The 27944-nt window shown below is 61.2% G+C and overlaps 3 protein-coding genes across 4 annotated transcripts; 2 read left to right on the forward strand and 1 right to left on the reverse strand.

The window, feature by feature from the left end:
• The first annotated feature begins 316 nt into the window (after positions 1-316).
• Positions 317-9267, forward strand: FKBP1A (FKBP prolyl isomerase 1A). Its single transcript, XM_058035966.1, has 5 exons — positions 317-446; positions 553-600; positions 6314-6426; positions 7089-7241; positions 8238-9267. Exons 1-4 carry the CDS (start codon positions 323-325, stop codon positions 7215-7217), a joined length of 414 nt encoding a protein of 137 aa, XP_057891949.1. The 5' UTR covers positions 317-322; the 3' UTR covers positions 7218-7241; positions 8238-9267.
• A 2867-nt stretch (positions 9268-12134) lies between these two features.
• On the forward strand, positions 12135-15289 carry SDCBP2 (syndecan binding protein 2). Of its 2 annotated transcripts, none has more exons than XM_058035962.1 (8): positions 12135-12188; positions 12309-12423; positions 12637-12764; positions 12921-13082; positions 13325-13500; positions 13841-14012; positions 14119-14210; positions 14294-15289. In XM_058035962.1, the coding sequence occupies exons 1-8, from the start codon at positions 12135-12137 to the stop codon at positions 14346-14348; spliced, it is 954 nt and encodes a 317-aa protein (XP_057891945.1). In that variant the 3' UTR covers positions 14349-15289. The 2 variants fall into 2 exon arrangements, with proteins under 2 accessions (XP_057891945.1, XP_057891946.1); XM_058035963.1 differs by having other exon boundaries at positions 12309-12386; positions 12663-12764.
• Positions 14711-27803, reverse strand: SNPH (syntaphilin). Its single transcript, XM_058035959.1, has 6 exons — positions 27688-27803; positions 27480-27536; positions 20641-20717; positions 19697-19897; positions 17964-18113; positions 14711-17128 (listed from the first exon to the last, which is right to left on the reverse strand). Exons 3-6 carry the CDS (start codon positions 20682-20684, stop codon positions 16000-16002), a joined length of 1524 nt encoding a protein of 507 aa, XP_057891942.1. The 5' UTR covers positions 20685-20717; positions 27480-27536; positions 27688-27803; the 3' UTR covers positions 14711-15999.
• Between the last annotated feature and the right edge of the window lie 141 nt (positions 27804-27944).

Below are 27944 nucleotides of genomic sequence, written 5' to 3' on the forward strand. Positions count from 1 at the left end.
AGCTGCCATAGTGGTGTTGGCTCAGAGGTTGGAATCGCTGATCTCAGAGGCCCTTTCCACCCTCACTCACTCTGTGGTGGGCAGGCATGAGGGACCCTCCGGGTGCGGCTGTGCGGGCTGGAAATGGCGATACGGGGGCGAAGCGCGCAGGGCCCCGCGCCCGGAGGGTCCCTCATGGCCGGGCCCGCGTTCCCCCGGCAACCGCGCGGTGCCGAGATGGCGGCGGGGCGGGGGGGCGGAAGATGGCGGCGGCCAGGGCGGCTCCGCCGGGCGGGATCTATGGAAGGTCGGGCGGGATCTATGGAAGTGACGGGCGGGCTCTATGGCGGTGACCGCCGCGGCTGCGCACACGTGGCCCCTCCTCCGTCGGGCTGCGGGCGCTGCGGGTGCGAGCGGCACCGGCACCGGCATGGGCGTGCATGTGGAGACCATCGCCCCCGGCGACGGTGAGCCGCGGCGAGCCCGCTCCCCCCTACCCCTTCTCCCTGCCCTCCCCGCGGCTCCCGGCGCGGGTCCCGGTGCCGCGGGGTGATGGCGCGTGTCTCCCCGCAGGGCGGACGTTCCCCAAGCGCGGCCAGACCTGCGTGGTGCACTACACGGGTGAGTGCGGGGCGAGCCCGGGAGCGGAGGGGCGGGAGGGTCGCACCGGCCCGGACACCGGGGGAGCGGGGCCTGCCGGTCCCCCCGCCCCCGGCTGCCTGCAGGGACCCCGGGCGCGGCGGCTCGCATGGGCCGCAGCGCTCCGTGGGGAGGAGGGGGGTCCGGGCCGCCTCGGGGGCCTTTCCCGGGGGGCGCGGATGAGCCCCCGGCGGGGGATGGAGGTCCTGTCGGCGCCCCGTGGCCATGGGGAGGCCCCGTTGTCCCCATCTTTCCCGCAGCCTTTTCAATGGAGGGGCCTTACCCACGCGTATCCAGCCTTCTTTATGGGGGTGCACCGGGGAACGACCCAGAGGGGACCCGGGGCGCAGGCAGGGGCACCCCGGGTGGAGCCCCGGGGGTCCCAGGGCAGCCGGGACCCTTGGGCTGTGGGGCGGCCCTTAAGGGCTCCACGAGTGACCCCCCGGGAGCTTTGGGGTCTGCTTCTTCAGAGCGGGGTCTTTCCTGCCGCAGCTCCCTGCAGGAGTGCAATCCCCCGCCCCAGTCCTGCCCCAGTCCCTTCTCCCTTGTGGGGTGACACCAGGGGTACCCGTGGGGCCACCCCAGACCCGCATCCTTGGGTTTTTTGGGGGGACCCCGGTGCGGGTAACCAGGGCGCTGTTGAGTGGTCGGGGTAGTGCTTTGATGAGGGGCTGCCCCAAAGCCAGCGAGGGTCATGTCCTCCAGCAGCCTTCTGCGAGCCGGGGAGGTAAAGAAACCAATCTTTGGACCCCAAAAATGCTTTGGGGATCACGCTGGGGGCTCTTGTCCCCCTGGGCTGCCTTTTGTACAGCGTTGGCTCAACGGCGTGGTGAAAACGAATTAATGACTCATTTGTGACTGTTTTTGCTAATAACCAATTCCCCTTCCCGCCCCAGCGCTTTCCGCCTCCCCTTGCTCCCTTTGGGGGGCTGGGGTTGCCCCTCTCTGCAGAACGGGGCCCGGCCTGCTGGGAGGGCTCGTCGGGCATCCAGCCCATCTGCTGCTCCTCCGTCTCCCCCGTCCTTCCCGTTCCCTCGTCAGCAGGGAGAGGAAGCAGCTTGGTCTGCCCGGCCACCCCGTTTCCTCCGCCGGTGGAAGAACAAAGAGAGGCTGGCAGGCAGTCAAGTGGCTCCCGGTGGGCCAGTCCTGCTGCCTGCCAGCCCTTCCGACTCCCAACCCTCCGGCTCCCTGCGCCGGCTCTCCCCTCCTGCGGCGCTGCTGGAGCTTGGCTGCTCTCCCCAGCCCTGTCCCCCACCCCGGCAGAGCTGTTTGGGGGGTCACTAGCATCCTGTCCCCACGTCATGGCTCTTCAGGCAAAGTGCTACGTGGTGACTTGCTCACAACAGACCCTCCCCAGCAGCAGTGATGTGCTGCGCCTGGGAGACATTCTCTAATTTCCTTTATTTTGTTTTTTTTTGTTGTTATTGTCTCCATTTGTCCTTTATCCCCACCCCCGTTCCGTCTGCAGGCAGCTCCTGCCCCCCCGCCTCGGCAGGCAGCAGGAATCAAACACCTCCAGGCCCTGATGCCATTTCCCTGCGTCGGCAGCGCAGTTCCTGCAGCCGGCTCTGCCAGAGACGGGAGCGGGGCTTGGCTCATGGGAAACCTCACAAACCTTTGATTCCCAGCCCGGTTGCAGCATTCCCGATCCCATAGCAGCATCAGGGATGGTGGCAGAGTGCAGTGCTGGAGGTGCCGAACTCCAGGACTCCTTCCAGAGCCTGCCTTGGCTCCGTCCCCAGCTGCCCTTTGCTCCAGTGCTGGGGAGATCCAGGCTGTGGTGTGCAGCAGGCAGCTCTCCCTGTGCTGGGCTATGGATGCACACTGGTTTGGGTAAAAACCATTTGGGAAAAAAAACAGTGATCCAAGGGGAGGGATTATGGGGAGCCAGCTTGGTCAGCCAGCAGCTGGTGCTGCTTCTGCCTGTGCCCAGGCTCCTGCTCCATGGGGCATGGCCGGGCTGAGAGCATCCCAGAATGGACAGACAGCCCTGGTGCCGGAGGGCAGTGCAGAGAAAAGAGGTGGAGAGAAGAGCAACCTCCTTTGAGATGCCAGTTGCTTATGCTGGGGTTGCAGAGATGGAAATGTAAAGGGGGAGCTGGTGAAATTGAACCTTTTCCCCCTCCTTCCTTCCAGATCTTGGGTCTTTTTGTGGCAAGCTTGTGCCACAGAGTGTCCAAAAGAGCCTTTGATGTGAAATCTGCTACATGGGGCTCTTAAAGGGACTAAATGAAGTTCCCTGATGCACCCAGTGTGTTCAGCACACTTTGCTTGCAGTAACTGGCGTGGAATGGAACAGAGGGTGTGGACTGGAGCCAACAGAGCTAAGCCCCCCTGAATCAGAGCAGGGAGCAGAGTGGGGCTGCTGTGCAGCTGGGGGTCCTGCAGTGCTGGTGCCAGGGTGACCGGCTGTGTGGGGGGACTGTGGGCAGTCCCACTGCACTTCAGGAGGGGAAATGGGGGGCTGTAGTCATTCTGGGGAGTGCCAGGACAGGAACAAGCCTGACACAGAATGGCCAAATGGCTTTGCCTGAGTGGCATGGGGGGGTCTCTGAGGGAGTTGGGCTTGGAGCAGAGATGAATACTGGAGGAACCTGCCTTTCTCTGGCTGGATAGCATTGAGGGGACTGCTGTCCTCCCATTGAGCCTGTGCACAGTCCCTGGGGCAGTGGTGCTCCCCTGGCTGCTCTGGGTGCTGCCCTCGATGCTCTCACACTGCTCAGCAAACATCCTGTGGTGAGGAGGTGTTTCCTCCCCAGCGTGCGACTGCCGGTCCATGGGTTGTGGCATCTGTGGGAGCTCAGTGACATCTCCTGAACCTCCTTCCCTGCCTGTGCTGGAGTCCTCTGTCCTGCCAGGCCTCAAGAATGTTGGCCAGAGCCCTCTCCCCATCCACCTGTGGGTGATAATGGGGTGGGCTTGAGTGATGGCAAGTGCTGGTGGAGGCAGGATTGAACCTCATCCAGGCATCCCTGCCCTGAGCAGGGGTTTGGAGCATGCTGGGTATTCCAGGGCATCTGGGAAGGGTTTTCCATCCTGTCCCAGCTGGAGCAGCGGTGCCTGCCCCACTGCTCTGGTGTCTTCCTGCCTCTCCTTGGTGGCTGGCTCCGTGCCGCAGCCCCTGGGCAATGGCCGTGCCAGGGATCAGCACCGAGAGGGGATGGAGGGGGTGCGGGTGGGGCTGCCCCGCAGAACCCGACCCGGCAGGTTTGTGCCAGGGCTGACTGTGCCTGCTCCAGCAGCGCTCCCCGCCGCCTCTGCCCGCCCAGGGGGCCCCGAGCCAAGGCGCACGCTGCAGCCGGCGTCTCCCAGCTCCTGCCTGCCAAGTGTGCCAGAGACCTGGCAGGGCCACGCTGCCCCACTGGGGCTGTGCTCCAGAGCCCCCACTCCATCCCATGGCTGAGCTGTAGGGCTCTCTGTTCTTCCTCACTGTGGTTCCCTGAGACCCCTTGGGGTCTGTATAGAGCAGCTGGGATCTCCGGGGGCTCAGATGGAAGCTAGGGCTGTGGGTCTCCATAATCCACTCGTGTGAGCTCTGCCCTTCTTGCAGGACTGGGGGTGGCAAGGACGGAGCCCTGTAAGGGCTTGGATAAGCTGGGATGTGCCAGGGGCTGTCTGCTGCTCCTGGGCTCTGCAGGGGTAACTGCTTTTGCCCGAGGATGCTTTTCCTCCATAATAGCTTTAAGATCTCATTATCTCCTTGCTCAGGGATGGCAGGGAGGAGGAAATGGTTGCTCATACTTGTTCAGGGCTGGAGAAGTCTCCCAGGAGGCTTGTGGGCAGACGAAGTGCCTGAGATGAGGATGCAGTCTCCGAAGGATTGGAGCCTCTTTGTTTTCCCCTCTGGCGTGATGGGGGAGCTTGGCCAGGCTCCCACATATGACCTTCTCCATCCTGGTTTGGGAGAGCTGAGTGATCGATCCCTCAGGCTGCTGCAACCAGCATAGTTCATCAATCCCTCTCTTCTGCAGCCAGGGAGCTGGCAGCTCTGAAACACTTCCTGGGGCTGCACTGGGACAGGTGAGCTTGGCAGTGGAGTCAGGCAGTGCCATCCACTCCTGTGCAAGGCTGGCAGCATCTCCTGCTCTGCTGCTGATGCCTCTGGACATCGAATGGGATGCACTTCTGCAGGCTGCAGATGCCCTGGGAGCAACCCAGTAGTCCGTGCTTGCTGTGACAAGCAGGGGGTTGTGCTGTGTGGCCCTTGGGGTTTTTCCTTGGTGGATGTGCAGGGAGAAGGGTGGCACAGGGCTGTCCTCTCTGTCCCACCTCGGCCCAGTGCTGCCCTGGAGGGCTGGGAGCCGGGGTCAGCTGGGGCCGCAGGCAGGCAGCGCTGCTGGTGCCAGCCAGCATGGGCTGCCCTGTCCCTGCTGCCAGGCGGGAGCGAGGAGCAGTGCCAGGCGGGCTGGAAGCAGGTTCAGCAACAAGAGGTTTATCCTGGAAGGAGGAAATGAGAGAACTCCAGATTTACTATTCCAAAGTCCAGGGCTGCAGCGTGACCGGCTGAGCTGACGCTCGACACACTGGACAAGGGATTTTTGCTGTCTGTTAAATTAAAAACTTAATTCTGCTCCCTGAGAGGAGCCCACAGGTCTTGGTGCTTGTTGCCCCTGCAAAAGAGATGTATTTTTTTCCCATTCCCTTCTTTGCATTCAACATTCCCCATCCATGTGTGCCATTCCCTCTGGTCACTGTGCAAGCAGGGGCTGAGCTCCCCCATCCCATCTTTTTCACAGACACATTTTCCCTTGCCCACATGCCCTGGCAAAAGGAAGTCAATCTGCCCGGTGCCATGCTGAGGAAGTTTGGTTTTTCAAGACTGTAGAGCAGTTTCCAGTCAGGATAGCAGGATTTTCTGGCTGTTTTGGGAAGTGAAGTGTTTTGGAAGAGAGTTTAATTGTGCTCTTATCACACAGGGTTTATTGTACAGGGCACTGGCTGTGTTAATGTAGAGCTGGAGCTGCCTTAGAGGAGTTGACTGGTGGAGTTACTGCTCCTATAAGGCAGTGCCAGCTCCAAGATTCCCCAAGAAGGTCAGGCAGGGAGCAAGGGAGGGGAGGAAATTCCTCCTTAGCTCATGTTGGGGAGTTATATTTAGCTCTGGGGATATCAGCCTGGCTCAGCCCGTGCTGGGGAATTAGGGCTGCCCCAGGCACTTGGTGCTGCCTCTCCCCATCGTCATTCCCGGGTCCAGGAGGGATTTGGCTTAGATCAGCTGGGCACAGGCAGGGCTGGAGGCCAATCACAGCCTCCAGATGGGGCACTGGAGTGTCATCAGAGTTTTGGGTGCCTGAAGATAGAAGCCTGGTGAGTGACAGGTGTGTTTGCTGGTGGGATGGGAAGCACAAGGTCGGATCCTGCTGCCTGATGATAAATGACTGTTGGTGGTCCTGCAAGATGGACAAGATTTTCTTCCCCCATCCGTTTGTTCCCGTCAGTCCTTGCTCCTGACCCAGAGGAGCACTTCTCTTTGGGCTGAAACAGTTAAGTGTCATCCTTCCCTGTCCCAGGATGGTGATGCCACAGGGGTTTCCCCTCCTGTACAGGTGTTTCCCAGGGAAAAGGAGGACAAGCTGAGACACATCTTTGACTCAGAGCCACGTGCCTGTCACCTGCTCGGGCTGCCAGGTCACAACATCTCACACTGGCGTGCGTGGCTCTGTCCCTGTATCACCATCTCCCTCTGTCTCCCCAGGTATGCTGGAGGATGGGAAGAAGTTTGATTCCTCCCGCGACAGGAACAAGCCGTTCAAGTTTGTGATGGGCAAGCAGGAGGTGATCCGTGGCTGGGAGGAAGGCGTCGCTCAGGTGCCTGGAGCTCCTCTGCCTCGCGCTCCCCGTGCCGGCAGCCGCGGCGTGGGCAGCACTCAGTGTGCATGCTGCTCGTTCCCTCTTGTATTATTTCTTTATTTTATCCCCCTGTTCCGCCCCCTCAGCGCTGGGAGGTGTGGGTGTGAATATCACCTTCTGCATTGCCACCTGCCAGCTGGCAGCAGTGGAGCCGGGCCAGGCCCCAGCAACACCTACGGCACGCCGGTGACTCAGCGCTGACATTTCTGCTCCGCGGGAGCACGGCGGGAGCGCTCAGGCCTCCCGGGCTCCAGAGCCCACGCACAGGGAGGGCTGGTGGGCACAGCACAGCTCCAGGCTGGGATCCCACGCTGTGGGCACAGCACAGCTTCAGCTCTGCCCGTGTGACACTGCTCGCTCTGTGCCGTGCTGGTGGCTGGAGGGAATTTCCTGGCATTCCCTGCCTTCCCTCATGTAAAGGACATCTCAAGCCCTGTTCCTTTCCAGCCCATGCTGCCTGCCTTTTCCCTCTGACATTCTTCCTGTTCCTCTCCTTTGAGTCTGTACTCTTGCCCAGTGTAGGGAAAGCAGTGGGGACAGGTGTGTGTGTCCCTCCTCTGTCACTCCCCTGGCAGTTGTGCCCATCTCCTGACGTCCCTGTCTTTCTGTCCCGGCCCCAGATGAGCGTTGGTCAGCGGGCAAAGATGACCATCTCCCCAGATTACGCCTACGGCTCCACTGGGCACCCAGGGATCATCCCACCAAACGCCACTCTAATTTTTGACGTGGAGCTCATGAAATTGGAATGACCCATCCCAGCACCCTGTCCTCGGGTAAGGAGGGGCAGCTTCTGTCAGGGACTGTGTGCATTGAGGACAGCTCAAGGGCCCTGTGTTTGATCTTGGGGCAGTGTGGGGAGGTGGGATGGAGGCAAGGGGGGAGTGGGGAGTCATGGGGAATATGAGGAGGACAGGGCACATCTCTGGCTGTGGGTAGAAGTTGCTCTTGGGAGTCTGGTGAGCTGGGGTTCTGATCACTACGGTGCTACATGCAAAGTTCCCAGCCTGGCAGAGCAGGTTCACGTTGGTTCTTTGTGTCTTGGGTTCTGAGTGTTGTTGCACCAAGGGGGCTCAGTTGCCGCGCTTCCTCCTGCCTCTCAGGCTGCCAGGGCATGGGGCTGATGGTGTGGGCAGGAGGGAATGACTGTGACCCAGGGGTTGGAGCACTTCTGCCATGGAGACAGGCTGAGAGCTGGAGCTGCTCAGCCTGGTGTGGAGAAGGCTCTGGGGAAACCTTGGAGCACCTTCCAGAGCCTAAAAGGGCTCCAAAAGAGCTGGAGAGGGACTTTGCACAAGGGCCTGAAGTGACAAGGCAAGGCAGAACAGCTTCACACTGACAGAGGGCAAGGGTACATTAGACACTATTACATATTAGGGAGAAATTCTTCCCTGTGTGGCTGGAGGAGCCCTGGCACTGGCTGTCCAGAGAAATTACAGCTGCCCCATCCCTGGAAGTGTCCAAGGCCAGGTTGCATGGGGCTTGGAACAACTAGACTAGTGGACTATGCCTACCTGTGCCAGGAGGCTGAAACAAGATGGGTCTTTAAGGTCCCTTCCAGCCCAGCCCATTCTGTGATCCTGTGGGGCTCTGCCCTGGGGTGTGGGGTCCCCACGGTGTGGGCAGGGTGGGGCTGTGCTCCCCCCTGTGATCAGGCTTGGCTGCTGCTCTGAGGGCCCGGTGTGGTTTGTGTGGAGGCTGCTGTGCCCTGGCACATTCCCTCCCTGTCCAGCAGGCAGCTCTGTCACACTGCCTCTCCTCTCTCCACACAGGTTTGGCACATGGAGGAATCCAGAATCTCAGCTTCAAGAAGAGTGCACATGACTTTGTACGGAGCTTTTCCTGATAGTCCACTACACTCATTGTATAACCTTACACCTTGATTGAATGCCTTTGGTCACTAAGCTTTGCGTCTGACTCTTCCTCCTTGTATCGTGTTTTTATGTCTTTTTAAACTATACACCGTAAACCTCAACTCTTTTTGGGTCAAGTTCTTAATCTTATTTTTGTTCCAGGTGTAGACTTCGTTTTCCCAGTAGCACGCAGATGGGCTGACCTTAGATAGGAGTCATTTGAACAAAAGGAATCCTGTTAGTTACTTGTTTTGGTGCAGATTTATGGTGTTTCCAAACCAGAAATTGCTGCTGCTGCAAAAGCCATAGCAGAGTGAGGTTGTTGAGGCTGAAGGGATGCAGAGAGCAAGGTAGCACTAGGATTGTTCATAGGAATTCTGCCTGGAGTGGGACAGCGAGGGAGCCTGGCCTTTCCCTGCTCCCTGGGGAGCATCACTGCAGGCCTTGTGGGTTTGCTCTGGGAAAGGAGGGCTGCCCTGCCCCTGCTTCACCCTGCCATCTCATGGTGGGCCTGCCTTCCCCTCCAGACCACTTTTGGATTTAGGGAGTTGGGTTTCCACCAGAGCTCCACCACACCCTGAAAATCCCACAGCATGGAGCTTTCTTTAAAGAAAAAGGAAAACTGGACAAAGGGAAGGTGCTGTCTGCAGGGGAGGTGGCGGGGGCTCAACTCAACAAACGCCTCTGTCCTCCTCCTTCCCCATGAAAAGGAACCATCAGCCCCCTGCTGTCCCTGCTCTGAGCACACCTGCCCATTCTCTCCTGCCACCTGATGCTGGTCATCGCTGCTTGCCTGGTCTCACAGGACGCATAGCTGTCCCCTGTGCCCCTCCCTCTGCCCTGCCCGGTCCCTTGGTAACAGAAATTCCCAGCAGTCACTTCCTTCTCCGCCGCACAAAGGTATCCAGTTTATTATCGCAATAAAAACGCTTTATGCTGGCTTTTCTCAGCCCTGTGTCCTGAGGTTCTTCCCTCGCTCGTCTGTCGCTCAGCACAGCAGGGGCTGGGCTGGGCTGGGCTCAGGGGGTGCTGTGTGGGGTGCTCTGGGCTTGTGGGGTGCAGTGCCAGGCTCACAGGGTGCTTTGGGTGCTGTGCCGGGGTCACAGCGTGCTGTGCCAAGCTCACTGGGTGCTTTGGGTGCTGTGCCGGGGTCACAGCGTGCTGTGCCAGGCTCATGGGGTGCTTTGGGTGCTGTGCCAGGCTCATAGGGTGCTTTGGGTGCTGTGCCGGGGTCGCAGGGTGCTGTGCCAGGCTCATGGTGTGCTTTGGGTGCTGTGCCAGGGTCGCAGGGTGCAGTGCCAGGGTTGTGTTGCTGTGCCTTGGTGTCAGGCTCAGGTGCTGGGGAGCACAATAGGGCGCCTGGGGCTCCTATGCTCTGTGGGGAGGTGATGGTGGCCTGCTGGAATTTGCATAATTAATTGCCTCACCATAACCTATTCAGCATTGCCCTCACGGCCTCATGCCCTTGTGGCTGTGACTCAACCTGGACTGGATAGATGGGTGCATGTTCCCATGGTCCTTGCAGCTCCAGGGAAGCCTTTCCTTGCACCTTTCTGGATTTATTTCAGTGCTTTTTGGAAGCTGGACATGGCACCTGGGACACAGCACATCACCTGCTTTGGCCTTTGCTGCTGCCCTGTGGGTGTTGTGTGTGTAGGACCTGCTCAGGCACCGCTGTGGGCCAGTGCCTGGTTCCTCTGTTGACAACCTTTGATCAGCGTGCCACAACTGATAACACAGCCACGATCAATAACAGCCTGTCCCAGCTGCCAAGCAGTTTGTGTGTAATGTGTTCTGGAGGGAGCAGTGGCCCTGGGGCAGGAGCAGCTCAGCCATTGGGATCCATCCAGGAGCACTGGTGCCTGCACAGGGCCCTGCAGGAATGAGCACTGCCCTGAACTGCAGCTCAGTTAAGCAGAACAGGAGCTTGTGGGGCACCAGCCCCCTGCTCTGTCCTTTGCTGTGGCCGTTTCTGGCTGGAAGCTTGAGGCCGGTTTGTGTTTCTCTTCCTGCCAAGCTTTTTGCTTTAATTATTAACCAATGCCAGGCAGTGCCATGGCTTCTGGCTGGGGCTAAGCCAGGGCAGGGGGGAGGCTGAGGGAAGCCCCCTACCCTTGGGCCCTCAGCTCCTGCACAGCTCCTGAAGCGTCCATGGGTGCAGGTGGGGTGTGAGTCCCCACAGCTGTGGTTTTGTGGGGATGAGGGTTTAGGAGATGAACAGACTCTCGGAAACAATCCTCCCTGTCTGTGCAGGACTCTCCCTGCCGCTGGCACTGTTCTTGTCCTGAGCTGGTCAAGGCAGCTGGGCACGATCCAGCTAAAAATAACAGCAGTAAATAAAACACTTCCTCCTGGCCTGGCACGCTGGAGCGGAGGCACAGGGAGCTGGGACGTGCCTGGCTGCGGCTCCGCAGCGGGACTGACCCTGTGCCAGGGAGCTCTGGGCTGGTGCCACCAGGTCCAGGCCTGCCTGAGTGCCCTCAGCACCCCTGGGGACACAGTGGCCCATGGCACCCTCAGTGCTGACAGCAGAATGTCACTGCTGGAGGGCTGGATCCCCAGGTGACACGGTGATGGCCCACGGCAGCAGGATGCCACGAGCACCCCAGCTGAGCTCTGTGCTGGCTCAGTTTCTCCACCTGCAGCATGGGACTCCCACGGCTGGCACGTGTCCCGGGTGACGTGGGGAAGGGTGTGGGACACGGGATCGCGGGCACGGCCGCGTCAGCCCCACGCGCCGGGGCAGGGAGGTGTCAGCAGGAGCCACCACCCACACAGGGGATCACAGAGGGGACCCGTGCCCCCCCAGCAGGGCCTGGGGAGCCCAGGAAGGATAATGGGGGAGGGGTCCCAGTTGGGGGGCCCAGCCACGTGCTGGAGGTGGCAGGAGAGGGGATGCAGTGGGGCAGTGGGACACCATGGGGGGGTACAGTCCCATCCCTGCTCCCCCAGGATGCCCAAACCTACAGAAAGTCATCCCTGTCTCTAATCTAATCCCTGTCTCTAATCCAATCCCTGTCCCACCCCTGCACTGCCAGGGCTCTGTGCATTGTTGCCTTCATCCTCTTCTTCCTCTTCCTCACCTGTGCCCTACCTAGCGGGGGTGCAATCAGCTGAGGCTGTCTGGCCCCTCCCTGGGCTGGGCCTGGCTATAAAACCCAGGGGCCAGGCAGAGGGTGTCACAAGGATCTGGGAGCTGTTGGCAGGTGAGTCCAGGGGTGCCAGGGCTGGACTTGGGGGGTTTTGTCTGTTGGATGCTGCTGCTATCCCCGGGCTGGAGGTGGGATCCTGCCTGGTTCCCACAGGGCTCAGAGCTGGGTCTGGATTTGGCCCATACACAATGAGTTTTGGATTATGCTTTTTGGGGCACAAGCTGCCATAGAGTAGGTTTGGATGGCACAGCCTTGGGCACAACAGGAGGTGCAGAGGGGGCTGCTGGTGTGAACAAGGGCTGTTCCCATGGGACATCCCACTGCTGTGTCTGGGTGATGCTGGAATGGCCCCAGCTGGACATGGGGAGCAGAGGGGTCTGATGAGGGGCAAAGGGGCCATTCCCGTGGGATATCCCCCTCCCCTGTGTGGGTGGTGTTGGGATGGCTCTGTGGGGCAGGCGGACATGGGGAGCAGGAGCTGCCATCCGTGTCCCAGCCACCAGGAAGTGATGGTGACCCTGGTGACATGGCCCTGAGTCACACTGGAGACTGCAGGTGACAGACAGCCCATGTCCGGTACACGGGCTGGGAGGGATGCTCGGAGAGAGGCAGCCCAGTCCTTGAACTGCCCCATCCCTGTCCCCAGACAGCAGCAGCAGCAGCGATGGCAACACTCTACCCCTCCCTGGAGGACATGAAGGGCCACCAGGTCCTGCAGGTCAGTGCCAGCTCAGCAGCGTTACAGGGGTGAGCAGACCCCCACGGGGCCCTGTGGGGTCTCACCTCAGAGGGTCCCCAGGCTGGGGGGCACAGCATTGAGCACGCTGTCTCTTGGCAGGCACAGGCAGCAGCTGGGGTGAGGACCCCTGCCACCACAGTGGCCACAGAGAAGCCAAAGCTCACCTCTGCCACCACAGTGTCCACAGAGAAGCCAAAGCTCACCTCGGGCACCGGTAAGGTGGGACATGATCAGCTCACCCTGTGCAGGGGCTCTCTGGGTGGGCAATGATGCTCAGTGTGGGGGGGGCTCAGCTGAGACCCCCCCCACAACTCAGTGCATGGGTTAGGGATGGGATTTGGGGGTCTCTTTTTGCTGGCCCACGGTCCCAGGGGGCTCCTGGGGTGGAGGGGGCCATGGCTGTGGGTTGGAGACCCCAGGAACTGAGACCACCCCTCGGTATGTCCCTCAGAGCCTCCTGTGCTGTACCCCAACCTGGCCGAGCTGGAGAACTACATGGGGCTGGCACTCTCCAGCGAGGAGATCCAGAAGAACCTGGGCACGGAGGACAGCACCGTAGGTGTCTGGGCTGGCAGCTCCCTGCCCCTTGTGGCTCCCCGTGCCTGAACGGGGCTCCCTTGTGTTCCTCATCCTGCCCGAGAAGGGTGCACCCCTCCCGAAGGGGGCTGAGGTGTCCCCCTGTCCCCACTGACCCGCAGCTCCCCCCAGCAGGCGCTGACCCCCGTGGGGCCCTCCCCAGGCCAGCTGGTGGCTCCCCTGAGCGGGCACAGCGCGGGGCTGCGGCGGGCAGAGATCAAACCGGGCGTGCGGGAGATCCACCTGTGCAAGGACGAGCGCGGCAAGACGGGGCTGCAGCTCAAGAACGTCGACCAGGTGAGGGGCTGGGCTGGGCTGGCACGGGGCTGGGCATGGCACGGGGCTGTGTCATGGCATAAGCATGACAGGAGAGCACAGCGTGACGTGGCAGTGTATCACAGCCATTGTGTGTGGCATTAAATGTCACAGCGTGCCACAGCACAGCAGGGTGCAGATGGCACGGCATGGCATACCATGGTGCACGGCACGGCCACTGGTCCCTGTGCCAGCCCTGTGCCACCACTCCACTGTGTCCCCAGGGCATCTTCGTGCAGCTGGTGAAGGCCAACTCGCCAGCAGCGCTGGTGGGGCTGCGCTTTGGGGACCAGGTGCTGCAGATCGATGGCAAGAACTGCGCGGGCTGGAGCAGTGACAAGGCACAGCGCGCCCTGAAGAAGGCCAACCCTGAAAAAATCGTCATGGTGGTGAGGGACAGGTGAGTCCTGGTGGCACCGGTGGTGGTGGCATTGTCATGGTGGTGAGGGACAGGTGAGCGTGTGGTGGCACTGGTGGTGGTGGCATCGTCATGGTGGTGAGGGACAGGTGAGTCCTGGTGGCACCGGTGGTGGTGGCATTGTCATGGTGGTGAGGGACAGGTGAGCGTGTGGTGGCACCGGTGGTGGTGGCATTGTCATGGTGGTGAGGGTGAGGGACAGGTGAGTCCTGGTGACACTAGTGGTGGTGGCATCGTCATCTTGGTGAGGGACAGGTGAGTCCTGGTGGCACCGGTGGTGGCGGCAGTGCCGGTGGCAGCACTGACGGTGCTCCCCCCGCAGGCCATTCCAGCGCACCGTGACCGTGCACAAGGACAGCACTGGCCACGTCGGCATCGTGGTGAAGAAAGGGAAGATTGTGTCGCTGGCCAAGGACAGCTCGGCCGCCCGCAACGGGCTCCTCACCCACCACTGCATCTGCGAGGTGAACGGCCAGAACGTCATCGGCATGAAGGTGGGGCTGTGCCCTGGGGTGCAGGATGTGGCCAGAGAACCCAGGAGGGAGGGGGATACTGAGCAAAGCTGGGCACCCCATGGACCCCCCTCTCTCTCTCCTGCAGGATAAGCAGCTCATGGAGGTGCTGGCAGGGGCTGGGAACGTGGTGACACTGACCATCATCCCCACTGTGATCTACGAGCACATGGTCAAACGGTGAGAATGTGGGGCTGCAGGGACCCCCACACCCCACAGGGACCCCCGGGTTCCCCCCATTGACCTCCCTTCCCTCTGCTCAGGCTCTCATCAGGGCTGGTGAAGTCATCCATGGACCACTCCATCCCTGACCTGTGACACCATCGCTGCTGTTCCGGGAGCTGATGCTGGAAGCCCGGCTGAGAGGACCCCAGAGCACCTCCAAAGGAGCTATTCTGGCACAAAACCTCTTATCCTGTCAGAGTCTGGTGGCTGCTGGGTGGTTCCTCCTCTCCTCAGCTGTCCTGTACCAGGGTCCCACTGTCCCCGTGTCCCTGCTTGGGCCACCCCCTCAGGGCAGATGCCAAGGGCTGGCTCCAGCCGAAGCAGACACAGACCCAGCGACATTTATTACATCCACCACAGACAGCGAGTACAGGACAGGGGAAACAAGAAGAGGGGGGTTACAGCTTTTTCAGTTCTGTATTTAAAAAATATATTATATAGATTTGTCTTTCAAATATAGTCGTTACATTTATTTCTTGGCAAAGCTTTGGATAGCCTAACAGACGTGTACACAGATCCACAAATACATTGCACGAGAGGCGAATATCCCAGCTCCACTTACATCTGCCCTGGTGGGCACTGCTGCTCCCCAGATCCTTCCCCCAGCACCCGGTGCTGTGCTGGTGGCAGAGCTGCTGTCCCCACTGCCCCCCAGCACGGGCAGAGCGGGCAGAAGGGGATGCAGGGGAGTGTGGGGCACGCAGGATGGGGCACGCGCCCCTCTGGGGACCGCTGGACACCGGCGTGTGGAGCGTCACCGGCTGCCAGGGCACCCACGGGTGGCACCCACGGGTGGGGAGTGGGCCTGGGTCGGGGTTGGGGGGAAACACTGTTAGTTCAAGTCACGAAGAAACCACAGACATTCGTGGGGTGGGAGTGCGGCACGCCCGGGGGAGCCCCAAGTCCCGCGCCCCAACAGCCCCGCTGAGCAATCCTTGCTGTCTTTGTGTTTCAACAACAACAAAAAAAAGGCATTTTTTTTTCCGGAGGCCGCCAGCAAAGCGGGGGTTTGGGCGGGCCGGGGCGGCAAAGGGCTTGGCTCTGCCTGCACGGCACTGCCCGCACCCCAGCGAAGGCATCCGAGCTCCAGCAGGCGGTGGGATCGCCGGCATCACGGCGGACAGCACTGCAGGAGCCCCCGGTCCCGCTGCCCGGCAGCCAGAGTCCAACAGCCGGGTTCAGTCTGTACCCAAAAAAAAGTGAATATAGTGCAAAGCAAAGGGAGGGAGAGCCCACGGCTTCCTCGGGGGGCTCCGTGCGTGATCTGCAGCCCAGTTCCATCCCAGTGTGGGGAGGCATCCGGAGCTGATCCCTGCGTGTGGACAGGAACCCCCATCCCCCTGCCGACAGACGGACACCGCACCCGCAGCCAGGAGCCGCCGCATCCCCAGCGCTCCACGCTGCCAGCGGCTCCTCGCCATCCCCCGCCCGTGGCACGGCCGGCCAGGGGACAACCCGGCGACAAATAAAAAGCAAGTGCGATGGAAGGAGAGCCCCCCTGGCGGGTGCAGCCCCAGAGCCCCCGCAGCCACAGGCACAGGCAGGGGTGTCCATCGGCGGGGGTGACGCTGGGTGCCCCTCTTCCAACAATGGTTCTTTCCCTCCTCCAGGAGCTGGGGGGGAGGCAGCAGCACACCTCGATGCACCCACAGACCCCTCGGCCCCTTCCCACCCGCCCGTGCCACGCCGGGGCTTTACAATCAGCAGTCGGGTCCGTGGGGGCGGGCGGAGGGCGCCGGCGGGGTCAGGGCTGGGCAGCGCCGCCGGGGCCGGGGCTGGCGACGGGGCGACAGCCCATCCTGCGGATGGAGTGCAGGGCGACGGTGCAGCAGCCCCGCAGCAGCGAGCTGATGTTGTAGATGGGCTGGCCCTGCCGCCGCTGCGAGCGGCACAGCCAGGCCACCGTGGGCACCGCCGGCACCACCACCGCCAGCAGATCCACGATGAAGTGGCGGCTCCAGTAGCTCTTGGAAGGGTTGGTCTCGCAGCCGGTCACCTCCATCAGCTCCTCCTCCGCCACGCAGGCGATGGCCACCGAGGGGCTGGCGCTGGGGGGCTGCCGCACCGCCGGGTTGCAGGGGACGCCCCCCTCGGCACTGGCAGCGGCGTCGGGCTCGGCCACCGTCAGGTCCGTGGTCCCGCTGGGGTTGGCGAGCTCGGGCACGGGCATCGTGTCTTCCATTTCAGAGACCCAGGCGGACGTGGGGCTGCCCAAGCTGCAAGCCTGGGACTTCATCACCTTCTCTAGGATGGTGTCCAGGTCGGGCTGGCAGGGCACGAAGTCCGTCTGGATGGCCCGCTCCTGCATGCAGCTGGCCTGCACGCCCGCCTCCGCGCTGCTCCGCAGTCCCAGCACCTTCTCGTAGGTGTTGCTGGGGGGCAGGCGGGTGCCGGGCTCACCCCCCACCTCCAGCGGGTCCGTGTGGCCCGGAGCCTCCTCCATGCCCACGAAGCCGCTGTCGGCACCCTCGTCCAGCGAGATGGTCTGCGAGCCGCCCACGTTGCGGTCCCCGGCTCCCTGGTCGCTCAGCTTGGTGTAGGTGGAGCTGCGGGTGAGGGATCGCGCTGGGGACCCCCCGGCCGACTCGCCGGCGCCCTCGTCCTTCAGCGCCCCGTTCTGTGCCACCTCCATGCTGTGCAGCAGCGTCTCCAGCTTCTTGTTCTGGATGTTAATGTCCACAAAATACTTCTGGAGGCCTTTGTCCTTCTCCAGTAGGTTGTTCTTCACGGTGTCGATGACCTGCTTCAGCTGCTTGATCTCCTTGCGAGCCTCTTTGAGCGCCAGCTGGGCCTCCACGCGGTGGCACTCCTCCTCGATCCAGTCCTCCTGCATCCGCGACAGCTGCGTCTTCAGGTCCTCGATCTCAGCATCCCTGCGGAGACGGGAGGGCAGCACCGCGGCGCTCAGGGGGCGGCGGGGACAGCCCTGTCCTCTGTGCCCAGCGCTGGGCTGCACCCAGATCCCCCAGTGACAGTCCCAGCGGGGAACAAGGGATAGATCCAGTGCTTTAGGGACCCTCAGCAGCGAGGCTCAGGGAGCCTCTGAGTGATGCTCAGCAGCAATGTTCAGGGACCCCCAGGAGTGATGCTCAGGGACCCTCAGGAGTGACACTCAGGCACCCCAAGGATGGATGCTTAGGGACCTCAGGAGTGATATTTGGGGACTTTTAGGATTTATGCTCGGGAACCCTCAGGACTGATGCTCAGGGCCTCCTGGCAGCACTGTTTGGAGCAGTGGGAGCTCAGGGAGCCCTGCAAGTGATGCTCAGCCTTGTCCCCAGAGGCTGCAGTGCCCAGGTCCCCTGAGGGCTGCGTGGGGGTGGGCAGGTGCCCCGGGCAGGCGCGTGGCAGCTGGCACGGCGGCGGGGCCGTGCCTAAGCCTGAGAGGAGCAGATGGGGATTAGCCACCCTCTGACGCTGAAATTCAGCAAAAGCATGGCAGGGACTTAACCAGGGTGAGGGGAGAACACAGCCACTGCAGGTGGGGCTCCCCAGTCCCCAGATCTGCAGCTCCCAGGTGGGACAGGCTCCAGTGCCAGATCCCACATGCCAGCAGTGCCATGGTACAGCTGTGCCCTCAATCCTTGGGCACGAGCATGAGGACAAGGTGCCATGCTGGGAACTGAGAACCCAGAAGGAGCAGTCCCAGACAGGAGCTGCCACGGTGGGTGGCAATGGCTGGTGCTGGCTCCCTTGCCACGAGCTCACCTGTCCTGCAGCCGCTCCTGGGTGTCCTTCAGGCGAGCCTTGAGGTGCCGGATGCAGACCTCCTTCTGCTGCAGGGGCGTCAGGTACTGCTCCGGCGTCGGCGGCTTTATCCCATGGTTGTCACTGCACAGGTTGTACTTGGACGAGCGCCTGCAGGGACACAGATGTCACCCACTGCCAGTGCCGGGGTCAGCACAGGCTTGACCCAGGGGTTCTAAGGCTGGCTCTCGGGGTGCAGCTGCATAATACACCCCAAAGGAGCTCTGAGAGCAGGAGGAGCAGGGTGAGTGCATGAGGGTGCTGTGCCCTGGTCAGAGGGGCAGGGTGGGTGTGCTGTGTGCTGTGCCCTGGCAGGACAGACGGGGTGGGTGTGCTGTGTGCTGTGCCCTGGTCAGAGGGGCAGGGTGAGTGTGCTGTGTGCTGTGCCCTGGCAGGACAGACAGGGTGGGTGTGCTGTGTGCTGTGCCCTGGCAGGAGGGTGGGTGCAGCTCCTGGACACACCAGTGCTGCTGTCAGGTGCTGAGTGCTCTGTGGTGCTGGGGACTTTGCTGGGCCATGAGCAGAACCAGGGCCACCAAGGTCTCTGTGTGCCCAGAGAAACCTTCCTGGAAACAACTGATGTGGATGGAGACCCCAGGGTGGGATGGGCCCCACCAGAGATGGAGGCACAAGATGGGGAATGGAAGGGTTTGGGATGGAGCAGGTCTGGAGATAGTGGCTGTCCTGCCCATGGGGAGCAAACCAGGGAATCCAGCATCTGCTCTGGGCTGGGCCAGCAGCACGTCTGGACCCTCCTTATGCCACCAGGGGCACTGGGGCAGATGAAGTGACATCTCTGGGCCAAAGCCTGGGACAGTGCAGAGAACAGGGGCTGGCCAGGGCTCCATGGCCAAGCTGGGAGGCACGTGGGGAGATGGGAGCTGCACAAGTGGCTCTGGCACGGCAGTGAGGGGACCAAACTCCTTATGAATGGAAAGGAGGCATCCCAAAGCCCCCTTGCATGGTGTCCATCAGCCCAGCAGCCTTTAGCCATGTCCAGAAGCATTGTGTGAGAAGCATCCATGCCTTGGAATGCCCCATGGCAGCGGGAGGGCCACTGCCCCTGGCTGCAGCACACATGGCACCTGCTCACCATTCACCCTCGGGCCCCTCAGATCCTCCCAGAACGATTCCACCTCTGGGGGCTGGCAGGGGACAGGCAGGTGATGAGCAGGGCACCACGGGCTGCTGTGCCTGCAGGGCTGGGGCTGGTGCTCAGTGCTGGCTGTTTGTGCCCCGAACACACGCAGAGCTCCGGGAGGTCACCAGCTCTTGCCAAACCTTTGCCGGGCAGCACAAGGGGATGGAAGCGAAGCTCTTGCCCTCGTGCCTTTGGCCTGGAAGGATCCGGGCGCTCCCTGGAACGCGGGAGCGGCGGGAGGGAGCGTGCAGCGTGCAAGCCACAGGCACAGCAGGACGGAGGGAGAGGACGGGGGAGCCCTGGGGGGCAGGCGGGGGGACAGGGAGGGAGACGACACGACAACGGCGGTGGAGAGGTTTGCAGGAGGAGGGTGGTGAGGGTCTGTGGAGACACACCAGCAGCAGCTCCGGCAGCTCCGGCTCCCCCGGCCACCAAGCGCTCAGCCTCCTGCAGCGGCCCCTGCGCTCCTGTCCCCGCTGGCACCGGCACCGGGACTGCTCCCCCTGCCCGGGGGCACCCAGCAGCCGCCCTGGGGCCACGGGTGATGGGTTACCTTGGGGTGGGGCTGCTGTCGCTGCCCTTGCAGGAGCCAGAATTGCTGCTGCTGCTCAGCGAGGAGGTGCCGTAGGTGTCCCTCCCGGGGGGCGAGGGGCGCCTGGAGGCAGGGAGAAGAGGCTGTGTCTCAGGCCGAGTGGCTGAGGGCGCTGAAGACTTAAAGAAGGAGGCAAAGCCACTCCGTCCATAAACCCCGCGACTGCCAACCACCACACCGAGAACACACAAGACAAAAGGACAAAACAAACAGCAGGGATCAAAATCGCACGGACATGGCGACGGGCACAAAGGCGGGGCTGGGGGGGATGTCCTCCACCCGCTCCCCCTTCCCTGGCCTGGCAGCCCATGGATGCTGGCACAGCATCCTTATACCGTGAGGACCTTGGGAGCCCCTGGGATCCCCTTGGGTGCCCCGTAAGAGTCCCCTGGGAGCAGTCCCAGCATAGCTCCAACCACATCTGCCAGAGCATCACCTCGACGTGGGCAGCTCTGCCTGTTCTCCCTGCCCACGCTGAGCCTGCACCTCCATTTGGGCAGTCCAGGTCACGGAGACATTGGCAGGGGAACAAATGCCTTTTCCCTTTTTCTCACTTTACCAGCTCAAGGAGACATTTTCCAAGGGCTAACATACCTCCCAGCTTCATTGCCCCAACCCAGTGCTCTCCACCACTGCCTGCCTTCGCCTGGACGGACGGAGGGGTCGGTCCTGGCCGTGGCACAGACGGACAGAGGGACAGGGCGTGCAGCACTCGGGGAGCTGCATGCACGGACAGGGAAGTGCTGTGCAGCGGGCAGTGCCATGCAAACCCCCGAAAGCTGGGCTGGGGGCTGGTGCTGCGGACTGGCAGCTGGTGGAGGAGGTGTGGGGATCGTGGGGAGCGTCTCATCCCGGCTGCAGGCGCTGGAGTCCAGTCCCGAGGCCAGAGGCTGAAGCATATTCACCTTCGTGATCCCGTGGACGCGCGTCTGCTCCCCGGCACGGACATGGCCACAGTGCCACGGCTCCTGGCCACAGGGAACTGCAGGCAAAGGCAACAGAGAGAGCAGGTGAAGGCAGGAAAATGGCCCTGCTGAGATGTGGGGTGAGCCCTGGCACCAGGGCGTCACAGACATCTTTTGTGAAAAATCCTTTCTTTAGGATTTTTCTCCCTTCTGAGAAGCTGTGGCTTCGGCAACAAAATCTAAACCATGGTTATCTGCTGCTGTGGAATGCAACAGGTGGATCCGTGATTGGTCTCCTGTGGATGTTTGGATTTACTGACCACTCATGGCAGAGCTGGGTCTCGCTTTCTGCTGAGACACAGATCTTTGTTATTCATTCTTTTCCTATTCTTAGCTTAGCTAGCCTTCTGAGAACTTTTCTCTCTATTCTTTTTAGTATAGTCATAATGTAATATATATATCATAAAATAACAAATCAAGCCTTCTGAACACGAAGTCAACATTCTCGTCTCTCTCTCACCCTGAAGACCCTTGTGACCACTGTCACACCAGGGCATCAGTACAGTCCCCAAGGCCACCAGTACAGGGACAGATGAGGACAGCACGCCCTGAACATCAGGGCTGGGCTTCCCACTTCTCTCCCATAGCCCAGAAATGCCAGAATGCTGCATGCCTGCGGTACCACCAGGATCCTGTGGGCACAGGGCAAGGTGTTCTTAATTGAAAAAGCAGATCAGAAGCAGAGCAGGTGCCTGCCCATGGTCTGGAGCCCCTTTCTCCCCGTGGGACAAGCTTCCCCCGGCTCCCAGATGCCCATCCCTGTCACGAAGCAGGGCAATGCCACAGGGACACAGAGTGCCTGCAGTGGGGGCATTACTGGGGGCAGAGATGGTGCAAGGGCTCTGACCCAGCCAGGCAGCTCTCCCTGCAGTGGGCTGGGGGCCTGCTTTTCCTTAATTAAGTGCAAATCCCCCATTCAGCAGTGAAATCAGGTGAGGAAGAACAGATCCCTGCAGGATGAAGCAGCTGCTAATCCCTAGGGAAACACAGAGCCTCCTTTCCTGTAAATAAATAGGCCAGATCCAGAGGCTTGCAGCACCTCGGGAATGAGGGAAGCATCTGCTCAGCACCCACATCCTGCCGAGCACCCCATGGCACTGCTGGGATCCCCAGACTGCCAGAGACCGATGGGGATGGGGGCAGCACGGGCCCCCCCATCCCCAGAGCTACTCCCAATGCCAGCATTTATGTCAGATTTTGGCAGAGCAGTGCAGGAGATGGGACCTGCCAACAGACAATCGATGGGTGACAGGAAACACTCCCTGCTGCTGGCCCTGCTCCAGGGGAGTGCCACGAGTGGGACAGCAGGGGAGGCAGCACAGGCAGGGGGGCACATCCAGCTCACCCCAGGGCAGCCCTCTACATTTGCAACCCCAGGTGATTTTTTTTCTTTTTCCAGGATACCTCAAAACCCACCCTGGCCAGCTCAGGTCCCTCCTCTGCCCAGGATTTGCTGCTCCCTGACCGCCAAACCAGGGCACCAAAAATCCCAGAGCACTGGTGCTGTGAAGTCCCAAGCCCCAGCAGGCACAGTGCCCCATGCAGAGGGGTGCCAGCACCCCTGGGACGCTGCAAGAAGGATTTGGGGACCCTGCTGCTCCCACCTGGGATGGATTTGCCTGGAGATTACCTGGGCTGGGGAAGGCAGTGCTCTGTCCTGCTGGATCACTGCTCCCAGTGGGCAGCAAGCTCTGCTACTGCAGCAGCGTGAATCAGCATCCACAGAGAGCTGAGCACGGCCCCAGGCTGGCAGGAGCATCCTCCAGGATTGTCTGTCACCTCCAGCAGGGATTTAGGGAGATTTGGGAGGGTTCACTCCTCACCCTCTCCCTGCAGCCCAGTGGTATCTGGTATAATGCCAGGGGTGCCCATCATCAGCTCAGCTGGACCTGGATCTTCCCCTCCCATGTCAAGGTCACCCCCGTGGCACACTGCTCTGTGCAGGGGTCCCTCTGTGCCCCAGCAAGTGCCAGCACTGCAGATGGCATGTGTGTGTCCAGCAGTGGGGCACTGAGAGCACCCCACAGCACACCCCAGGCCCTGCTGCCACCACCACAGCCTGACATGGCTCTGTGGGGACACCTGGGTTTGCCCTCATGCCTGGGGACCTCATTTCCTCCTCCTCCCACTGCTGCAGACTTGCCTGGTGCCCACACCAAGGCTTGATGCCTCCCACAGCACCCAGGGTGTCTGGAATTTACTCTGTGATAATAAATTGTCATTATTCCCAAAGGATCAATGGGCCACTCCAGTGTCCCCAGGAGCCTCACTGTGCCCAGAGGCTGCCCAGGACAGGCAGGATGGGCAGATTCAGCACCAAAGCTGAGCACACACCTTCCCATGTGGGATGTGGCTACTAAAGGCAGAGGAAATCACAGATCTGCACTCAGAATTACCTCCAGGATGAGTAATTGCAGCACCAATGGAGCCCCACCAGGAAAGCAAGGGGAAATCCAGGATTAACCCTGGTCCATGGGTGGCATCCCTGCCTCTAGCAGGGGGTTAAAAACACAGAAGGGTTTGGGTTGGAAGGGACCTTGAAGCTCCTCTCATTCCAACCCTCTGCCATGGGCAGGGACACCTTCACTATCCCAGGTTGCTCCAAGCCCTGTCCAGCCTGGCCTTGGACATTCCCAAGGATGGGGCATCCACAGCTTCTCTGGGCAGCCTGTGCCAGGGCCTCAGCACCCTCACAGGGGAGAATTTCTTCCCAATATCCCATCTGACTGCCTTCTAGCAGTGGGAAGCCATTCCCTTGTCCTGGCACTCCGTGTCCTTGTCCCAAGTCTCCTTCCAGCTCTCTTGGAACCCCTTTAGGCAGTGGGAGAGGCACTAAAGGTCTCATCAGAGCTCCACCAGCTCTCTCAGCCTGTCTCCCCACCAGGGGTGTCAGGGCAATCCATGGACCAAGACCAAGGTGACCTGGGGGGCACTGGCTTGTCTCCATCCTGGGGGAGCTGTGGGGCCCAGCTCAGCACAGCACCCCTGGCAATGCCAGCATGGGCCAGCCTGACACCCCAGCTTACACCAAACCCAGGGATTGTCCTGCAAACCACCTGCCTGTGCTCCAGCACCCTGCAAATCCCCCAAAATGCAGCCTGAGGGCTGAGCAGGGTGGGCACTGCCCATTGCAAAGACCAGCGTGCTGCTGGTGCTGCTGACAGCAAAACTCCCTGTGGGGCTCCAGCACGTGTGGAGCAGATGGGCAGAGCTTTTACAAACAACAGCACAAGCCAGGGTTTGCTCCATGCAGTGGAATCTGCCTGGAGAATTCCTGATAAATAAAAGCAATGGGCCTTGGGAAGGAAACAGCTGGAGCTACAGCATGAGAGTGGATCCCCCACAGAGGGCTGGGATGCAGAATCAGGACAAGTCCCCCACACTGCCACTGTCCTGGGGGGTGACACTCATCTTCTGGTGGCTCCCCAGCTCCTGCTGAACTGCTGATCACGCTGTGACAGTGATGGATGGCAGAGCAGGGACAGAGTGGGGGCTCAGCCTGGTGTCCCACAGGAAGATTTCCCTGGCTCAGCTGGATCACTGCCCCACAGAGATGCTTCTTCATCTCAAATCCTGCAACTTCCCCACTCCTTGCTGGATCCCCTGGCTGTGCCAGTAATGGACAAACCAGGCTGGGCAGGTATGGCCCTTTCTAGATGCTTCTCACATGGGGAACAGGGACACAGGACCTCTGGAGAGATCCTCATCATGGTCCAGTGAAGCCTCCGATGGTTCCTCAGCTTGTTCCTCTGAGGGTTTCATGGCTGCAGGCTCAAGAGTTGTTCCCATCAGCTTCCAAAGCTCAGCTTCTGTGGGATTCAGAGGGATCCAGCTGCTGCCAGCTCACCCCATGCCCACAGGGCACAGGGAGGTGTGACAGCCTGCAGCTCACTGCCAGTGTCAGCCCTCAGCACAACACTGCTGTGCCAGCAGCTGCCACATTTCCCTGGATTTCTCGCTCACTGCTTCCTTTGTCGAGGCTCCCATCATGCTGCCTGCTGCTGGATTCCTGTGTTTCCCTTGGCACAGCCTGGGTGAGGAATCTTTTGCAATGGTGGCACTGAGCCCAAATGTCTGAGAGCAGCTTCACCCACTGGGAGAGAATCGTGGTGTCCCCATGGGTCCCCTGGGACATCTTCAGCCTCCCAGGGTGAGCAAGATTGAAAGCAGAGGGAACACAGAGAGGGAAACCACAGCTTTGTTTTTCCAGGGGACAAAAAGGGCTCCCAAGCACCTACCCTGCCCTCCTGACACTGGCTCTGCTTTTCTACGCTCTAAAAATAAGCAAAGTGCTGGATGTGGCCAACAAGCAGCAGCTGATGGGGGGCAGAGCCCTTGTTCCTGGACAGTGGCGATGCCAGGGCTGCTTGCACTGCAAAAGGGACTGGGATACAGCTGGGCTGCAGTGGGAAAGAGCAGGATCCAGCAGCCAGGGCTGGCAGAAGTCCTGGTGCAGGAGGGGACAGCAATGGGGCCACCAGCTGGGCAGCTGGGGGCAAACATCCATGACTGTGTCCACTCCTCCTCCTGCCATGGGGGATTTCTGGGATACAGGGATTGCTCTGCTTCTGCTCCAAGAGGATTACAAGGATGTGGCAATATCTCCAGAGGTTGGGAGCCTCTGCCCCAGTGTGGATGGGTTCATCCCAAAGCTTCACCTGGGTCCCAGGCAGAGGGAGATCATGGAATCACAGACCCATTTAGGTAGGAAAATACCTTTAATACCTTCAAATCCAACTGCTAACCCAGCACTGCCCAAGCCACTGCTAAATCCAGCTCAGGGCAGAGACAAACCCCATGGGGTGTTTATGCAACACCACCAGAAAAATCAATGTTGCTAAGAGCGGCAGTATCCCATTCCAAAAGGCAGGAGCATCTCCTTTTATTCTCCTGTTTGTTATAAAATGCTGAATTGACATCCAGAGATTACAGGAAAACAGACACCATTTGGAAAGCTCGGGTTATGCAGCTCATCACTTTTCCAGCTGACCTGGCTGCAACTCCAAACAGGGAGGTGGCAATTCCCAGCCCTCATGAGCTAAAATAAGGCGCTTGAGCAGAGGGCAAAGGCTGGGCTCTCACTGGGGACTGGAGCCAAAGGGAAATGGGAAAAGAGCTCCATGGCAAGTGCTGGAGCAGCATGAGAGCAGGAGTGGGACACCCAGGATGCAGACCCCGCGGTCCCACCCAGGCCAGGAAGGTCAGCAGGGTGGGGTGGAGGTGACATCCCACCGCACAGCCCATCCTGCAGAGGTGCTCCGGCAGGAGCCCAGCCGAGCTGTGCGAAGCACAAGGAACAGCCCACTCCTTTGAGATACAAAGGCAAAAACCTGGAAGACAAACCCAGCTTCCAGCGCACCAGCTCCGCCTCCCCTCCGAGCCTCGGCGGAAGCAGGTCTCCCCTATCCACCATCCATCCACCTTGAGCGAGGGCTGGGAATGACGGCGGTGCCGGGGGATTAGCCCTGCTCTCCACACCGCTGGAATGGCCTACTTTACCCACACACCGCATCCCCTGCCTGCCGCAGCACCTCCGGGATGGGAGCACGGGCACTGCCCCTCTGACCCCCACCCTGGCACCCCCCGACACCAGCATCTGCACCTTGGGGCACACGGTCAGAGCACAGCGTGCCTGTTGCCCAGCCAGGGTGGGAACACGGATTTTATAAACACAACAGGCACCCAGCAGTGGGTTCTGTGCGACAGCCACAGCGCTGACCTTGTGGGGAGGAGAGAACAGAACACCCGGCTCACCAACCCGCCGGGGTGTTCCTGTGTCCCTTGGAGACGGTGCATGGAGCCATTAAATAATAAAATGTCAACTGCAGAGCAGCCCCAGCTCCTGCAATACCCCATGGTGCCGGAGACACTTTGGGATGCTGCACAAGCAGCAAGACATGGGGCTGGTGCTTGGAGGGAGAGTCTGGTGCAGGAGATGTGGGTCTGGGGTGTGCAGGGAGGGTTTGGGGTGTGCAGGGGTGGTCTGGTGCATGTGATGTGGGTCTGGTCCATGTGACATGGGGTTGGTGGATGCAGGGAGGGTCTGGTGCATGAGATGTGGGTCTGGGGTGTGCAGTGAGGGTCTGGTGCTTGCAGCGAGGATCTGATGTGTGTGATGAGGGTCTGGTGCAATGAGATGTGGGTCTGGGGTGTGCAGTGAGGGACTGGTGCAGGTAATGTGGGTCTGGGGTGTGCAGGGAGGGTCTGGTGTCCGTAATGTGGGACTGGGGTGTGCAGGGAGGGTCTGGTGTCCGTAATGTGGGTCTGGGGTGTGCAGTGAGGGTCTGGTGCAGGTAATGTGGGTCAGATGCATGAGATGTGGGTCTGGAGGGCGCAGTGCAGGTTTGGTGAGTGCAATGCATGGCTGGTGCTGCTGTGTGGGTCTAGTGCATGTCACATGGCTGTGCAGCAGGACCGGTGGGTGTGGTGGGGGTCCGGGTGGGTTTGCAGAGCAGGTCAGGGTACATAAGATGGGGTCTGGTGAGTCAGACATGGGTGCAGTGCATGCCAGGGGGTCCAGCGCACGCCGCGGGCTCTGGTGCAGCCGCACGGCTGTGCCGTGTGCCGCGGGGGTCTGGCACACGCAATGCGGGTGCGCTGCGGGCCCGATGCGTGACCCGCCCCGAGCCCCCTGTGCCCCGGGAACCCCCCCGCTCCCGCCCCCCGATGCGGAGCGGCGCCGGCAGCCCCGGCTGCGCCCCCCGCCTGCCCCCAGCCCGAAAGGGATGAGTCACGGCGGCCCCGCACCGCGCCCCCCGCACCGCGCCCGCACCGCTCACCTGCGCGGGGCCCCGCCGATGTCGGGGCGGCAGCGCCGGGGTGGGGGGCTCAGCGACCTGCCGGGGAAGGGAGAGAGCGGGCGGTGAGCGGCGGCGGCGGCGCGGGGCCCGGCGGGGCGCCCGGTGCCCGGTGCGGTGCCCGGTGCGGTGCCCGGTGCGGTGCCCCCCGCCCCACCCCGCACCCCGCGCCCTCCCCCGCCTCCATCACCTGCGCCGGCCTCCATGGGTGCGGCGGGGCGGCCGGGAGCGCTGGAGGGATGAGGGAGGGATGAGGGAGGGATGGAGGAGGGAGGGATGGCGAAGGGAGGGAGGGAAGGATGGATGGAAAAGGGAGGGAGGGAGGGAGGGATGAGCCGTGCAGCTGCGTAATTTGCTCCCTCCTCTGCGATCTTAAAGCGACGGCGCCGCGGGTGCCTCCCCCCGCCCCCCCCGCCGGGTTTCCCCCCGTTTCTATGGCAACTCCCC

This window comes from Melospiza georgiana, chromosome 17, assembly GCF_028018845.1.
Source record: "Melospiza georgiana isolate bMelGeo1 chromosome 17, bMelGeo1.pri, whole genome shotgun sequence".
In the NCBI taxonomy this organism is placed as follows: domain Eukaryota; kingdom Metazoa; phylum Chordata; class Aves; order Passeriformes; family Passerellidae; genus Melospiza; species Melospiza georgiana.

Bases quoted from the DNA above. Each gene is read 5' to 3' on its own strand.
- FKBP1A (XM_058035966.1), top strand. From the start codon at position 323: ATGGCGGTGACCGCCGCGGCTGCGCACACGTGGCCCCTCCTCCGTCGG. The intron at 447-552 runs GTGAGCCGCGGC...GTCTCCCCGCAG, and splicing joins GACCATCGCCCCCGGCGACG to GGCGGACGTTCCCCAAGCGC. The intron at 6,427-7,088 runs GTGCCTGGAGCT...TCCCGGCCCCAG, and splicing joins GGGAGGAAGGCGTCGCTCAG to ATGAGCGTTGGTCAGCGGGC.
- SDCBP2 (XM_058035962.1), top strand. From the start codon at position 12,135: ATGGCAACACTCTACCCCTCCCTGGAGGACATGAAGGGCCACCAGGTC. The intron at 12,424-12,636 runs GTAAGGTGGGAC...CCAGGAACTGAG, and splicing joins AAAGCTCACCTCGGGCACCG to ACCACCCCTCGGTATGTCCC. The intron at 13,083-13,324 runs GTGAGGGGCTGG...CTGTGTCCCCAG, and splicing joins AGCTCAAGAACGTCGACCAG to GGCATCTTCGTGCAGCTGGT.
- SNPH (XM_058035959.1), bottom strand. From the start codon at position 20,684: ATGTCCGTGCCGGGGAGCAGACGCGCGTCCACGGGATCACGAAG. The intron at 18,114-19,696 runs GTAACCCATCAC...GTGTCCCTGCAG, and splicing joins GACAGCAGCCCCACCCCAAG to GCGCTCGTCCAAGTACAACC. The intron at 17,129-17,963 runs GTGAGCTCGTGG...CCGTCTCCGCAG, and splicing joins CAGGAGCGGCTGCAGGACAG to GGATGCTGAGATCGAGGACC.